Here is a 17,770-nt window from a genome sequence, read left to right as displayed (position 1 = left end):
TTGATATTGTTCGATCAATTACTATAGGTTATGGGATTCATGTATCAGGCATGAGATAGCTCAGAGTGAAAAATCTGAAATAATACTCGTCTTGAGTTTTAATATAACAACAATGAAAGGGAAGTCTTAAATCAGATTTTTAGCTGAAAAATCTCATGCCTGAATATTGTATACATACAATTGTATACATACAATTGTATACATACAACCCACAGAAAATAACACAAGTGATGCTTTAGAAGAATGTTTATATAGACTGGTACCAAAATCCAGAATTGTGACACCCAAAGGCATTTTTGAGACAAAGTCGGCAAACAGTCTTATTTTGTCAATTTGGGTGTGCTGAATTCAAATCTGCAATATGCCGAGCTCTATCTGACCTCTGTTGACCTCTAGAGGTCATTGAACTTTGGGCCTGTAAACGTCTCAGCTGAACCCAGGTTAATCAGGGTTAGTATATATGAGAGTTTTTTTCTTTGTTGTTTGTTTGTTTTTTGTTTTGTTTTGTTTTAAACGGGGTAAAGCCTTTACAAAAAACAAACAACAAAGAAAAAAAACCTCTCATATATACTAACCCTGATTAACCTGTATACCCTGTATGCCCCCACATTTTGTATGCTGCTGAATCTGTCCTTTTTTCAGTAGCTTTGTATAAACAATAACCGCTAAATGTAATGCAATGTTATGTAAGGTGATCGCCTAGGCATTCTCATTGTGAAAAGTAAGTCACATGTACATGGACTGGCATTTAATATTGTATTTGTTCCTTTCTATTTGTTTTTTGTCTGTTCATATTCTTTTTGGGGGAGTAAAGTCAGTTTAAAAATGCCATTAAATGCATAGGCCTATAGGCCAAGTTTAATGACCTTGAGGTTATCAGAGGTCATATGTCGTTTTACAAATGAAAAATGAATTCAGCACCCAAACATTTAACAAACAAGGCCAACTTTGCTAACTTCATTAATCATTTTAGTACATTTCATTCCTTAGAAAGCTGAGAAACTGGGTTCAGCTGAGACGTTTACAGGCCCAAAGTTCAATGACCTCTAGAGGTCAACAGAGGTCAGATAGAGCTCGGCATATTGCAGATTTGAATTCGGCACACCCAAATTGACAAAATAAGACTGTTTGCCGACTTTGTCTCAAAAATGCCTTTAACTCCTTAAATAAGCACTTTTTTGAATTTTGGTACCAGTCTAATAATTTCACTTGTAAACTTTCACTTAAAACTTTCACACATAAATTCAAAATAGCACTAAGACACTACCACAGTATTCAAATAAACTCATCAAACACATTCTCTGTCATGCAAAATTTCACTAAACACTTTAGAAGTTGTACAGTTTGTTTCTGAAATGGTATAGAAGACTAGTTTAATTTCACACTCAAATGTCCATTATATTCTGATTGAACTGCAAAAAGAAATTCTGAAGAGTTAAAAACATTTCAATATGATAAATATATTTAATTTATACAGAGGTGCAGATCCTACTGTATATGCAATTTAATTATACTTCTTACTACAAAAAAATACAAAACATAATATAAATCTTAAGTTAATTTCAATGTCTCATAAGTATTTGTTGCATACACATGTACAAATGATCAACTATTTTTAATTAAAAAATAAGATAACGTTAAGAATTTACATAAATTTGAATGACCTATTGTAGTTTTGAAGAATATGTAATTTACTGGGCGGCACGGTGGTGTAGTGGTTAGCGCTGTTGCCTCACAGCAAGAAGGTCCTGGGTTCGAGCCCTGTGGCCGGCGAGGGCCTTTCTGTGTGGAGTTTGCATGTTCTCCCCGTGTCCGCGTGGGTTTCCTCCGGGTGCTCCGGTTTCCCCCACAGTCCAAAGACATGCAGGTTAGGTTAACTGGTGACTCTAAATTGACCGTAGGTGTGAATGTGAGTGTGAATGGTTGTCTGTGTCTATGTGTCAGCCCTGTGATGACCTGGCGACTTGTCCAGGGTGTACCCCGCCTTTCGCCCGTAGTCAGCTGGGATAGGCTCCAGCTTGCCTGTGACCCTGTAGGACAGGATAAAGCGGCTAGAGATAATGAGATGAGATGTAAATTTACCTGCTTTTACCCCACCATAAGATTGGGATAATTTAATAATTGGGATAAATGAATCACTTTGTAGTCTTACCTTGCAAGACTACACACTTTGTAGTCTTACCTGGCTGGTCGAACATTTGCTTATCCATGGAAATTCATCCTCCCATGCAACCTGGTATTTGTATTCATATTTTTGCCGTTTGGTATTTGGTTTAGTGGATATGATGAATGACCGCTTATAAAAAATGTCGGACAGCCTGGGTGAATCCTACATTACGGAAGTGACTGTTGTTCTGTTCGTTGATTGGTTAAAAATCAGTTGACGTCAGCAGTGTTTCTCATGCGATTCTGATTGAACATAATCAGGAGTATTTTTAACTTGGCGGTGGGGATTTCCCAAAACCGGGAGATTATCCAGTTTTTAACAAATACAATCGGGAGCCTCCCGCCACAATCAGGAGAGTTGGCAAGTATGATTTAATATTTCTTTAATATTAAATGGTTGGGCTTGACAAAAGTTTCATTACATTTGTACGTGAAATCAATTATTAAAACGTCACAATGAAATCAGTGTATAAAATTTCACAAGCTCATTCGTACATTAGTCTCTTTACACACAAAAATTTTCACACTCGCTTCTCATAGGATATAAAGGCTTTCCAAACTAACAAGATTTTCATGAATACCAAATGTCTTGTGTGAAAACACCCATGAATGATTTACAAATAAATTCATTTTTATCATTTCAATAAGTATCCACATACTTATTTAATGCAGCTAATTAATACTATGCCTACACCTAATTTTATATATTTTCCCTCTTGTGGCCAAAATTGTCAGATATTCCTATCCTTGTTAGGGGATTTGGTCCCATTTAAGATTTAAAAAGCAAACAACAACAACAAAAAAAAAAACAGCAACAACTTATCGACCACCAAATCCCCCACCAATACATACGGTACTCACACACTCACCTAACTCATCTTATTCTTGTTTAGCCACTTTAAATTATCAGCACTTGGTGAACTTGGTGCTACATTTACAGTTCAGTGGGTCTCCCTTAACAACTTGCCTTCACTTTTTAAATATATATATATATATATATATATATATATATATATATATATATATATAAATAAAAGTCTAATTGGACCCAGTTCCAGCTTTTCAAAGTCTTAAATGTGAAAAATATAAAATCCAATCTAGATACAGTAACAGTCTCTGGAGTTGCAATTTGAGCTTTAAAGCTTTCTCTAAATGAGTGTCGGTTTCTCACACAGAAACCCCAGATTTATACTGGAGTTGATGTTCTCCAGTCTGACTGATACGAAGCCAGTTAAAAACAGACTGAGAGTTTTTAATGAAATGTAGCTGCTGTAAGAAATGGTAAGACTAGATACAACATGACAGGACTAACAGGGATTTGGAGAGTAGTATATAAATATAGTAATGAACCCCTTCACTATCATTAAAAATTTGTTTTCTCTGAGCCAAGTTAACAAATACTATTTTGGCTGAAGAACCTATGCCATGATATCCTTCATGAAACCACTGACCTATACCATGTTCATCATTCATATACTGAATAATTAAGTCCAGAAATGTGGATTTTTCCCCATCTTACTTACTAGCTGCATTGCAACCCAGAATGTTTTATTTTCTAATATCTGCCTATTTCTAAACAGTTGAGAAAGTGAAACCTGATGCCAACTGCATCAAGAAGGATGCCTCCAGCACCAACAAATCTAGCCCTTCTTGTCTGCCTGAAATACCCTTACAATATACGGTACTTCAAACAGGAAGGAAGCTATTTCAGAAAACTGTTTAAATATTTGCCTTTGCTGTGACCTTGACCCTGTTTGGATCAATTCCAAAATCTAATCATTTCACTTACTGATCTCATCTCATCTCATTATCTCTAGCCGCTTTATCCTTCTACAGGGTCGCAGGCAAGCTGGAGCCTATCCCAGCTGACTACGGGCGAAAGGCGGGGTACACCCTGGACAAGTCGCCAGGTCATCACAGGGCTGACACATAGACACAGACAACCATTCACACTCACATTCACACCTACGGTCAATTTAAAGTCACCAGTTAACCTAACCTGCATGTTTTGGACTGTGGGGGAAACCGGAGCACCCGGAGGAAACCCATGCGGACACGGGGAGAACATGCAAACTCCACACAGAAAGGCCCTCGCTGGCCCTGGGGCTCGAACCCAGGACCTTCTTGCTGTGAGGCGACAGCGCTAACCACTACACCACCGTGCCGCCCGTAATTCAATATAAATCCTATAAAACATTCAAACACCTGCTCAGGAGATATTGTACTAACAGACTTATTTAGCTCTGCTGTTGTTTGTTTTAAACCAACAGTGATCATCCTGTACAACAGCTCATCACTGTGCCAGGACATTATTGTGCATTACAGCCTATTACATTAATAAGCTCATTGGACATCTGTTTTTATTTTTGTACTTGGTGACATTCTGTTTACTTCACTGCTGCTACACCATACAATTATTCACTACATCTAACTATCTTCTCTGCATGACAAACAGGAAGGAAGCTACTGAAAAAAAAAGAAATGAAGACATTTGACCTTGACCCTACTTGAATCAATTCCAAAATCCAAGAAGTTTATTTTTTATAGATGGATGGATAGATGGCCTGACTGACAGATGAACAGCAATAATCATAAATAGCCAGAAAACAGACCTGATTTCCTGAGTATGAACATGCATGTAACATCTCTGTATGACAAACAGGAAGGAAGCTATTTAAGAAAAACTATTTCAGACATTTGACTCTATTTAGAAATCTAATCAGCAGGGTTAACATAAACAAAAACTAAGACTACAACTAGCAGTGGGAAAAAAAGTTAACTGAAATAAAAATGAAAATGACAGTTTTCCAAAAAAAGACAAAAAACTAAATAAAAATTATATTAACAGTGCAAGACAAATGAGGTTTGTTTTCGTTTCATTTTCTACCTCAAGACAGTAATGGACTAGTTCCACAAGGTGGCAGTATGGCAATGCCAGCTGCCGTAATTCTCCAAAGATGATGATGCTTGCTGTGCACAAATCCTATAATACATTAGAATGAACATGTTGTGTCAAACGTATATGACACCATCTTTGAAAGCTGATTTTTCAGCATCCTTTAAGATGACAGATTAGCAAGTACAAAAAATTCCTTGGAAGAGGCATGAATGCTTTACCATTAACGACATCCATTATGCCAACAAATGCTGGAAATCAAGAGGGATCACCTGCCACAAGTAAGAAGTGAAGTTCAAAACACATTGTGGCAGTGGGGGCGTGGTCAAGCGGCGGTCTGTGAATGGAGGGCAGAGTCAGGGAAGGGAAGGGAAGGGAAGGTAAAGGGCAGAGTCAGGGAAGGGAAGGGAAGGTAAGGGGCAGAATCACTGCACCTGATGTGAGTTAACCTGTGTTTGTGTGTCTTCCCCAGTGACCGCGCCCTATAAAAGGAGATAGAGAGAGCAGAGAAAGGGAGCTCTCTCCCGACCCAAATGCATGGGTGTGCGTGTGTGAGAGAGTGAATGAGCTGAAAAGCCACCTATATAACGGAAAATAAAAGTTTCTGAGAACTCAGTTCTGGCCTGCTGTGCTTCTGTGCTCCACCCACCTGCTCTGATTCTACAGTGGTGTCGAAACCCAGGATAGAGCGCAGAAGGAGACAGCCCCATGGAGTCCTCCCCCTTAAAGGACCTGGTCCATGCCCTCACCTCGGCCCAACAGAGCCAGCACCAGGTGCTGGTCGCCCTCCGGAAGGAGCAAGAACAATGGTTCGAAGCCCAGGAAGATCGCCAGGCGTTCCAGCACCTGCTCACGTCGGCGGGGTCCACCATCATCACCGCCGCGGACCCACCCCACCTCACCCTAACGAAGATAGGTCCGCACGATGACCCCGAAGCCTTCCTCGCTCTTTTTGAGCAGGCAGCAGAGGGATGGGGTTGGCCGGTGGAATGGTGCGCCTCCTCTCCCTGCTAACGGGAGAGGCGCGGCTGGCCGTGCTACAGCTCCCCACCGACAGCCGGCTGGTCTACGCCGACCTCCACAGGGCCATCCTCCAATGTGTGGGGCACACCCCAGAGTAGCAACGGCAGCGCTTCTGCGCACTGCGCCTGGAGGAGGTCGGTTGGCCGTTCGTGTTTGGCCAGCAACTCCAGGACACCTGCCGGCGGTGGCTGAGAGCCGACAACCGTGACACCGAGGGAATCATTGACCTGGTGGCGCTGGAACAATTCATCGCCCGACTTCCGGAAGGAACAGCGGAGTGGGTCCAGTGCCATTGCCTGGCTTCACTGGATCAGGCCATCGAGCTGGCAGAGGACCATATGGCGGCTGTTCCGACGGCAGGACAGCGTGTCTCCTCTTCTCCCCTCTCTTCTCTCTCCTCTTCTGTTTCTCATCCTCACCCCATTCCCCCACCACGGAGGTGGGGGCCGGCTCCACCCCAGCCGGCCCGCCGCACCCACGGTGCCCTACCATCTCCTACTTCCATGTCTGTGTCTTCCCCTCCTTCAGGTGAGTGAGCTCCAAAACACTGGTGCAGAAGGAGAGCCTGGGCCGGTATGCTGGCGCTGCGGGGAGCTGGGGCACCTCCAGCATCAGTGCTCGGTGATGGAGGTGGGTGCGGTGGTCTGGATCCCCAACGCGCCAGGGGCCGCCCTCAATCGGGCCGGAACGTATCGCATACCGGTGAGTATCCAAGGGGATACGTATTAGGCTTTGGTGGACTCCGGCTGTAATCAGACCTCAATCCACCAAAGCCTGGTGCAAGACGAGGCATTGGGGAAAGCACGATTGGTGAAGGTGTTGTGTGTGCACGGGGATGTTCACAACTACCCTTTAGTGTCAGTCCACATTCTATTTCGAGGGGAGAAATTTAGAGTAAAGGCGGCAGTTAATCCTCGCCTTACGCACTCGATAATTTTGGGGACTGATTGGCCGGGATTTCGGGAATTAATGTCACATTTAGTGAAGAGTGGGGCCTGCCATAATTTAGCGGGGGGAGGTCCTGGTGTGGCATTGGCAGGAGCAGCTGTCACAAAGCCGTCTACGTCATCACCGCGTCAGAGTGAGGAGCAGCATGCTCCTCCTCCCTTTCTTGGGGAATCCCTCGCAGATTTCCCGTTAGAGCAGTCATGAGATGAGACTCTGCGGCATGCGTTTGACCAAGTGAGAGTAACCAATGGTCAAACGCTCCAGCCAAATGCCACCCTGTCCTTCCCCTATTTCTCCAATATTAAGGATAGGTTATACCGAGGGTGGCACGGTGGTGTAGTGGTTAGCGCTGTCGCCTCACAGCAAGAAGGTCCGAGTTCGAGCCCCGTGGCTGGCGAGGGCCTTTCTGTGCGGAGTTTGCATGTTCTCCCCGTGTCTGCGTGGGTTTCCTCCGGGTGCTCCGGTTTCCCCCACAGTCCAAAGACATGCAGGTTAGGTTAACTGGTGACTCTAAATTGACCGTAGGTGTGAATGTGAGTGTGAATGGTTGTCTGTGTCTTTGTGTCAGCCCTGTGATGACCTGGCGACTTGTCCAGGGTGTACCCCGCCTTTCGCCCGTAGTCAGCTGGGATAGGCTCCAGCTTGCCTGCGACCCTGTAGAAGGATAAAGCGGCTAGAGATAATGAGATGAGACGAGGTTATACATAGTGACGCAGGACACTCAGACAAAGAAACCGATAAAGCTTTTGATTCCAAAGAGCCGCCGGGAATTTATATTCCATGCGGCTCACTTTAATCTCATGGCCGGACACTTGGGGCAGGATAAGACACTAGCCTGAATAATGGCCCGGGTCTATTGGCCAGGGATTCACGGCGATGTCCGTAGGTGGTGTACGGCGTGCCGCGAATGCCAATTAGTAAATCCAGTGGCCATTCCAAAAGCGCCTTTGCGCTCTCTGCCATTAATTGAGACCCCGTTCGAAAGAATTGGGATGGATCTCGTCGGGCCATTAGATCGGTCAACACAAGGATATCGCTTTATTTTAGTTCTGGTGGACTATGCAACGCGATATCCGGAAGCAGTGCCTCTTCGCAATATCTCAGCACACAGTATTGCAGAAGCACTCTTCCGCGTCATCTCCCAAGTTGGAATCTGCAAAGAGATTCTGACTGATCAAGGCACTACGTTTATGCCACGCACACTGTGCAAACTGTATGGGTTACTGGGAATTAAGCCTATCCACACCAGCGTTTATCACCCACAAATGGATGGCTTAGTCGAACGGTTCAACCGCACCCTCAAGAACATAATTCGAAAATTTGTAAGCGAGGATGCACACAGCTGGGATAAATGGCTTGAGCCCCTGTTATTCTCAGTGCGAGAGGTCCCACAAGCCTCCATGGGGTTCTCCCCATTCGAATTGTTATACGGGCTAAGCCGCATGGCATTTTAGATGTGCTGCATGAAAACTGGGAGGAGGGACCTTCAACAAGCAAAAATGAAATTCAATACATTAATCAACCTGCGCGCCAAACTCCACACCCTCATGCACCTAACCCAGGAGAATTTGCGGCAGGCCCAAGAACGTCAAGTCCATCTGTACGACAGGGGCACGCACCTTAGGGAATTCACAGCAGGAGATAAAGTACTCGTGTTGTTGCCCACGTCAAGCTCCAAATTGATCGCCAGGTGGCAAGGACCCTTTGAGGTCACACGGCGAGTCGAGGATGTCGACTATGAGGTGTGGCGAATGGACAGGGGTGGGGCGTTACAGATTTACCATCTCAATCTGTTAAAACTTGGAACGAGGAGGTCCCCGTGGCGTTGGTGTCGGTGGTTCCAGAGAAGGCAGATCTGGGGCCGGAGGTTCAAAAAGTAAAATTGACATCGCCCACCGCTCCTGTCCCCTGTGGAGACCATCTCTCTCCAACCCAACTCACGGTGGTTGCCCAGTTGCAGACAATTTTCTGACGTATTCTCGCCCCTGCCTGGCCGCACCCACCTCATAGAACACCACATTGAGACGCCCCCAGGGGTGGTAGTGTGCAGCCACCCTTACAGACTGCCCGAACACACAAAAAAAGGTGGTTCGGGAAGAACTCGAGGCCATGCTCGAAATGGGCATCGTCGAGGAGTCCCACAGTGACTCGAGCAGCCCGGTGGTCTTGGTTCCCAAGGCCAACAGGTCGGTCCGATTCTGTGTGGACTATAGAAAAGTCAACGCGGTGTCTAAATTCGATGCGTACCCAATGCCTCGTATTGACGAGTTGCTTGATCGACTAGGCATGGCTCGTTTTTATTCAACACTGGATTTGACAAACTGATATTGGCAGATCCCCTGGACTCCGTTATCCCAAGAGAAAACGGCCTTTTCCACACCGTTTGGCTTACACCAGTTCGTCACACTTCCTTTTGGGCTGTTTGGGGCGCCCACTATGTTCCAGCGGCTTATGGATAGGGTCCTCTGCCCCCACGCCACTAATGCGGCCGCATACTTGGACGACATCATTATTTATAGTGATCACTGGCTGCGACACCTAAAACATCTAAGGGCCATCCTTAGGTTGCTGAGGCGAGCAGGTCTCACAGCCAACCTGAAGAAGTGTGCGATTTGGTGGGTGGAAGTGAGGTATCTGGGCTTCCACTTGGGCAATGGGCAGGTGCGTCCCCAAATTAATAAGACAGCAGCAATTGCAGCCTGCCCGAGGCCCAAGACCAAAAAGGGGGTGAGACAGTTCCTGGGGCTGGCTGGCTACTATTGTAGGTTTATACCTAATTATTCAGATGTCACCAGCCCGCTGACTGATCTCACTAAAAAAGGGGCACCAGATCTGGTCCAGTGGACTGAGCAATGCCAGCGGGCTTTCTCTGAGGTAAAGGCTGCACTGTGTGGGGGGCCACTGTTACACTCCTCTGACTTTTCTCTCCCCTTTGTTTTGTAGACAGACAGAGGGCTGGGGGCTGTTCTGTCCCAGGAGGTGGAGGATTGTCCAGTGCTGTACATCAGCCGGAAGCTGTCGGTGCGTGAGGGCCGGTACAGCACCATAGAAAAGGAGTGCCTCGCCATCAAGTGGGTGGTCCTCGCCCTCCGCTACTACCTACTGGGATGCCCTTTCACCCTCTGTTCGGACCACGCCCCCCTCCAGTGGCTCCACCGCATGAAGGATGCCAATTGCCAGATCACCCGTTGGTATCTGGCACTCCAGCTGTTTAAGTTCAAGGTGGTCCACAGGCCGGGGTCGCAGATGGTCATGGCGGATTTCCTCTCCCGTCAAGGGGGGCGGGGGGGGGAGTCAGCTGCAGGCCGGACGGCTCCCCGGCCTGAGTCAGGCGGTGGGGGTATGTGGCAGCGGGAGTGTGGTCAAGCATCGGTCTGTGAATGGAGGGCGGAGTCAGGGAAGGTAAGGGGCAGAATCACTGCACCTGATGTGAGTTAACCTGTGTTTGTGTGTCTTCCCCAGTGACCGCACCCTATAAAAGGAGAGAGAGAGCAGAGAAAGGGAGCTCTCTCCCGATCCAAATGCATGGGTGTGCGTGTGTGAGAGTGTGAATGAGCTGAAAAGCCACCTATATAATGGAAAATAAAAGTTTCTGAGAACTCAGTTCTGGCCTGCCGTGCTTCTGTGCTCCACCCACCTGCTCTGATTCTACACACATTTTTGGGCTTATTTACAGTATTTTGGCATTTGGGTGTGCTGATTTTCATATGGTACACTGATAAAGGGCTAGCTATAATATAAATATTTAGGCAGTGCTTAAAAGCAGAGCTCCTGATGAGTGTATGAGCAAAATATTTACAAGGGCACAAAATCAACCTGAATAGAATAAGCAGCATATGAACCATCAAATTGTGTCGTATAATGTACTTGGCATCAATAAATTGCTGTTTTGTCTTGTGACAGCGAAACCAATAATGAGATATGCATCGCATTTATGAATACATATTTATTCCTTTCTTTGACACCGCATGCCATGCGCTAGAAACAACACCACAACATTTATTATGGTGTGACTCTGCTGGGTGCCTGGTGGACAGCAGTGAACCAATGCTTTCACTTTACATCATTACTATATAGTTATGAGCAAATCTGGGTAAAGCTGAGGCAACCATCCCCAACCCAGCGCGTCCACAGGTGACGGATAGTAGGACAGCTTCTAGATACAGGAGCTAGCTGTACAAACAGACGCAGACCAACTGGCAACAGCCGCAGAGAGTGAGGCAGGACAGCTTGATGGAACAACTGTTCAAAACACCTCATCATGCTCAACAAAGGGGCTGTCAGGTGAGTGGGAGGTGCCTCAAAACCTGCCAAATGCCCCTACTGCCTTGTGGGTTATGACTGGGAGGTCAAAAGGCTATGGAGGCAACCAGATAGGAATCTGACAGAAGGCAATGGGAAACCACTGTCGTATTTTCCCAGGAACAACCATGGACCAAAACAAATCGAAATCTTCAGATAATGACGTAAAGGGAGGTCTGACAAAGGCAGTCTCATCCGGCAGGGAAAGTCATGGGCAACAGGTGATGCCTGGTCATCAGCAAGCTACCGGACGCAAAAATAACAAAAGATTACTTGGGTACTTGGAATGTAACACTACTATACAAAAAAGGAAACTTTGATAACGTCAAACAGGGTATGGACAGAATGAACATCGATATTCTGGGTGTATCAGAGGTTAGATGGACAGGTTCAGGTGTAATAAATTCTGAAAACACGAAGATGATACATTCAGGAGGACAAGCACGTGAAAGAGGCATTGGGGTCATCCTTAATAATACAGTTGCAAACTCAGTCAAGGGATATTGGGCCATATCTGATAGAATTTTATCAGCAAAACTAAATGGAAAACCATTTGATATCAATATGATTCAGGTCTATGAACACACCTCAGAGAAAACAGAAGACGAAATTGAACAATTTTATGAAGAACTGGAAACAGCCAAAGTTCAATGCAAGTCACAAAAAGTTACAATAGTAATGGGAGATTTCAATGCAAAGATCGGAGCTGGAAATAGAAATGAGGTGAATGGAGGCTTTGGATTGGGAGAGAGGAATGAAAGAGGAGAGGGACTGGCAGAATGGGCCCAAACAAATGATATGATCATAGGCAACAGCTGGTTCAACTCACCATGCCAGAAGATTATGGACTTGGAAGAGCCCAGGAGACAAAGTCTGCAACCAAATTGACTACATTTTGGTAGATAAAAGGTTTAGAAACGCTCTCCTCTGAGTAAAAATTTATCCTGATGCTGACTGTGAGAGTGGTCATATTCCTGTTATAGCAATAATGAGAGTCAAACTCAAGAAAACTAACAAAAGTAAAGGGAGAACAACTAGGCATGTCCCTTCTGCGTAATGATCCAATTGTATGTGAAAATTTTGCTGTCGATGTTAAAAACAGATTTGACACACTTTCTAATATCAAAAAATCAGAACAACTCTGGGAAACCTTGAAAATGTCCATCACAGAAGCCGCTACAGAGAATATACCAACAAAAAAGTGGAGGCAAAGAAAAAAACGGATGACCAAAGACATATTGACTGTTATGGAAAAAAAAGAAGAAAAGTTAAGAATAATGAAGAATACAATAAGTTGAATAATAGAATATGACAAGAATGCAATAATGCAAGAGTGTCATGGCTCAACGAACAATGCTCAGAAATGGAAAAGAACCATCTATACAACAAACCAAAAGCAATGCACCAAAAAAATAAGAGAAACATGTGGAGGAAAAACATCATCAGCATCAGGTTGCATAAAAGCCAAAGATGGAAATATTCTTTTTGAAAAAGATGATGATATTGGAAGATGATGGACAGAGTACATAGAAGAATTGTACAATGATGATAGGAATTAAGACTACGTTACCCAAAAGAACATGGAAGGACCTCCAATCCTCCAAAGTGAAGTAAGAAATGCAATGTCAAGACTACATCATAGCAATGCAACTGGGCCAGATACTGTGTCAATAGAGATGCTTCAGGCTCTAGAAGACTTTGGAATAAAAGAATTAACAATACTATTGAATGAGATCTATGATACAGGACACATACCTCTGGATCTGTTGCAATCTGTTTTTGTTACCATTCCAAAAAATGCAGGAGACACAGTATACGAAGCTCATAGAACAATAAGCCTCATGAGCCATTTTACAAAAATACTATTACATGTGCTAATGTTAAGAGCTAGAAGTAAGATTCAAAGAGAAATTGCCCCAGAGCAGTGTGGATTTGTAGAAGGAAAGGGAACATCAAATGGCATCTATATCCGTCGAACAATTTGTGAAAGAGCTCTAGAGGTGCAAAAAGATGTCTATCTGTGCCTCACAGACTATACTAAAGCCTTTGACCGAGTGAAACATGAAAAAAATCATGCAAATGTTGGAAAATATAAACATAGATGGAAAAGACCTCAGGATCATAAAACAATATGCACTGAAAGCAAACTGCAGCTGTCAGAGTGAACAATGAAATAAGTGAATTCCAAAATATCAAAAGAGGCATTCGCCAAGGCTGCACACTTTCTCCTGATCTCTTCTCGTTGTACAGTGAATATGTAATGCAAGCGATACAAAATTTACCAGGTATCAAAATAGGAGGTCATAATGTGAATAACATAAGGTACGCTGACGATACAGTATTGATAGCAGAAAAGCAAGAGGATCTACAGAAACTATCAGAAATAATCAATATTGAGTGAAAAGTTAGGACTACCCTTAAATGAAAAGAAAACAGAAACTATGGTGGTATCAAGAAAAAGAATCCCTCCAACATGCAAGCTCAGAATAGGCAATACCACATTACAGCAGCTCGACAGGTTCAAATATTTGGGGTCTGTTATAACATCAGATGAAGTGTGAAACTGAGATTAAAGCAAGAATCGGACAAGCCAAACAGACATTTCAGAAAGTGAAAAGCATCCTGATGAATAAGAAAATATGCTTACACATTAGAAATCATTTATTATAATCTTATATTTTCCCTGTTCCAATGTATGGCTGGGAATCATGGACAATAAACAAACAAATGGGAAAATGAATAAATGCAACAGAAATGTGGTTCACAAGACGAATGCTGAAAATACCACGGACAGCTAAGAGAACAAATGAAAAAGTGTGCTAGAAGAAGCCAACAAACAGCTGTGCCTCCGACAAAAAATAAGAAAACCCCAAGAAAATTTTTTCGGACATTTTATGAGAAAGCATAGAGTGGAGCATACAATTACATGTGGGAAGATCAACAGAAAAAGATCACGGGGAAGACAAAGAGAGAAGAACCTGGATGGCCGAGCAAAATGGATGGGGGCAAACAAAGGACCAGACCTGATCACAACATCTGAAAATAGAGATGAGTGGAGGGACATGGTCGCCAACACCTGTCGGCATGGCACATGTCGATGATGATATGAGCGAATACCAAACTTGATATGCCAAACAGTTCTCTGGTTACATCTTTCACATCCACATGCATTGGAACTCTGAGCATGCAGCCGCAGATTGCAATTACGCCATTAGGACTTATTAGCATGCACCTGTTACTGATGAGAGCTCACAGAGCAAACATATAACGACTCTCAGTAATACACAGACTTTGTGAAAGCCTTGTATTTGGTATTGCTTTTCTGGTTTTGACCATGTTGTGTTTTTGGACTGTGAGTATTGTATTACATCTGATATCCTGTCTGTGCTTCGCTCAACCACTGCCTATTTTTTGACTCTGCTTTTGACTCCATTTTGGATCGGTTTGCTAGTGAGCTTTCAATAAAACTCTTCCTGCACTTACATCCGTCTATCACCTTTCCATGACAGAAAATAGCAATTGTCCAACAAGCTAGTGGACTAATAAAATTGTTTTAATTAGTTTTATATGAAACTGTTGTGAATCTTTTCCGTAAAATGCATTAGTAAATAACCCCATGTTATTTTTAAAAAATAAAATTAAAAATAACCACTGGATAAAAACCCATCTATCTTATGTAAATAAAGATACAAATTTCGTTGTCTGGTAGCCAAGTATTTATGAGATATGTTGCCTTGCACTTACGATCAGGTTCTCTGAGGTGGTACATATTTGTTGTTTGTATGTACGTACAGACGTCATACAGTCAAGCCATCAAAAATCAGGTCGATGCATTTCTCTTAAGTATGGGGCTCTGCTATACCTTGATATGTTCTTACATGGTTGCCATTATAATGATTTATATTATATGGCTATGAGTGTTTTACTGGGAAATATGCCACTCATCTTTTTCATACAAGCTACATACAGGACATAGAGATCCAAAACCGTGACATAAATCTCTATATGTCACTCGTGAGGAAATTGATGAATTGTTTTGATAAATTTGGGTAAATTTTGTTTGTGACTGTCTATATAATTAAAAGAAAATCACACATTGGCTTGAAGATATGAAGTTTATCTTCTCGTGTTGAAAAGCTCACATTTTTAATCCAAAATACATTGCGGCTCTGAGTGACATATTTCCCGATATCTTCACTCCGATGACGTCACGTCCAGTGTTTTCCCGCTGACTTGGCGCACGTTGTCAAAATGGCGAACTGGTTCAAAATTAAAATTCTTTTGATTAACTTGTGTATTTTTTGTGGATGTGTCCATATAATATAAAAAAATTTACATGGTGGCGCAAAGATATGAAGTTTATCTTCTTGTGTTGAAAAATATATCACTCGTTTGCTCTGCTCACTCATGATATAAACATTTACCACTCAAAGATAAATTTCATATTTTCATGCAACCATGTAATATCCTCTAGGAAGGGTGTAAAATAGATTTATCTAAAGGATTATATGATGATGGATGGATGGATGGATGGATGGATGGATGGAGCTCGGTAAAGTTTGTGTACAACGTTTTTATACCTTGCTGATATCCAAAGAGCGAACAACAACCTAACTTCACTGGAGGACTTTATGCATGAATTAACATGTTAAGCAAGACAATTTCCCTGTTTTCATCTCGCTCAAAAATATATTTAAATGCTCTTATCTACAATTCATCTCAATATCATGACAGGCATGTCAACTGACACAAGTTGCCAAGATGACAAGCAACTTGTGACCATTTATTTACAACAATTTTAAATTAAGCAATATTTGGTGACATTTAAAAATATAAAGCAAGCTTATATTTGTAAGAAACAAAGGAAATTTCTTAGATGCAAATTCCAAACCGGTGTCTGTTGAAAATATTATGAAATCACATGACACTACAATATTATGTTAAAATTTTTCTTTCTCACCTGTTGAGCCAGTGGCTCAGGTCAGGCAGATGTGCCCACTGCACCCCAGTCTGGTTTAGAGACCTGAGCATTCGACAGCATGTCAGAGTGAGGACTGGTGTGGCTAGGGCTAACCACTTCTCAGAGTCTGCACTGACCCCCAGCTCAGCCACTGGAGAGAAAGATGCTCCTTTTTCATCCATGGTCGAAGGCAGGAGAAGACTTTCCTCCTTTTCTTCACCTGGGCATCTCTTTTCCCTAAAATACTTCCTGCAGACATCCTGGAAGACAGCCAGGCAAAGTGTGTTGAGCAGGAAGTACCATGTCTGGTGTTCCTCTTCTACAAAGCTACTTGAGGCCAAGCTGAGACTGTAGCCGAGTGTGCCAATCAGGAGCAGGATATCCAGTTCAGACAGCGTCCACTCTGAGGAAGAGGTCTGAGAAAAAGAGAGAGAGAGAGAGAGAGAGAGAGAGAGCTGTAAAAAGTATAATTTATTACATGCACACTCACACCCGCTGACTGTGTGCCTGCGATAGCTTCTCTCTCACTTGAGCTCTCAGCCATGTTAGGACGTGCTGAGAACTAATTAAAGGGCTTTAAATTAAATCATAGGAATAAAGGTGTTAAGAGCCTGGAATGCAGGCAAGTGTAAAATGTTCTTTGTGCCAAATGAGCTACACTGAAATCAGCAGCAAGAATCCTGCAGAGTAGGATGCTGTGGTGAAAAGAGGAAGCTTAACCAAATTCCTGTTTGGTTCAACTAAACCAGAACCAAATTCCTACCTTAAAACACTGGGACACACACACACAAAAAAAAAAATACTGTATATTCTTGGCTTGTTGCAGCTAATCACATGCAGTTATATTAATTGTTTAACTGAAAGTGGCTCATTGGACCAGAAACTAGCTACAGGGCTAAAAACATTATGTCAGAGAGGATGGGAGTTTTCACAAAATGTTGATAGATTTTTCATGTTATTTATTCTTTCTTAAAAAAAAAAAGAAGTCAGGGACAATATTTAAATGCACAGAACAGCATGTGTTTAGCTCCACTATAAACAAAAGAAAACCTGTCACCACTTCAAACTGTATAATTTTATAACCATGAACTAATCACTAATGGTTAAGCATTACAAAGTAGATATCTTCCATTGAGTCACAGCTGTTGCTTATCTGGACATCTGGAAGCAAGGAATTATATGGAACTGGTCCATTAGAAAAACTTTAGTCAAATAACACTGGACTACAATAAAAGGGGGTAAAAATACAGGAAGAAATACCAACAAACAGTACAATACTGAAAACATCTTAAAAGTCACCTATTTATTGAGAAAGCTGTGGGCTAACCACACACATACTACAGTCCTGCCTTCAGTGTGTTATTTATTAAGCAGCTCCTGGGAGCAATGTTTAGAGGGCTAAGCAATATAATGTAGACAAACATACCGGTACATACACAACCTTCTACATGCCAGACCGACAACAGAAAGATTCC

The 17,770-nt window shown here is 43.0% G+C and overlaps 1 protein-coding gene across 10 annotated transcripts in view; it reads right to left on the bottom strand.

Annotated features, from left to right (window-relative positions):
• Positions 1-17,770, bottom strand: part of pigg (phosphatidylinositol glycan anchor biosynthesis class G) — a 427,330-nt gene that overhangs the window by 125,151 nt on the left and 284,409 nt on the right. For all 10 annotated transcript variants that reach the window (XR_009655235.1, XR_009655238.1, XR_009655237.1 and 7 more), the window contains one exon: positions 16,296-16,711. Coding sequence is in view for 4 of the 10 variants with exons in the window: in XM_060927883.1 (XP_060783866.1) it covers positions 16,296-16,711 (416 nt within the window). In the remaining 6 variants the exon portion in view is untranslated. The remainder of the gene's footprint in view (positions 1-16,295; positions 16,712-17,770) is intronic.

This window comes from Neoarius graeffei, chromosome 8 (assembly GCF_027579695.1).
Source record: "Neoarius graeffei isolate fNeoGra1 chromosome 8, fNeoGra1.pri, whole genome shotgun sequence".
Lineage (NCBI taxonomy): Eukaryota > Metazoa > Chordata > Actinopteri > Siluriformes > Ariidae > Neoarius > Neoarius graeffei.
The sequence above is the reverse complement of the archived record's forward strand: the minus strand, read 5'-3'. Positions and strand labels throughout refer to the sequence as shown.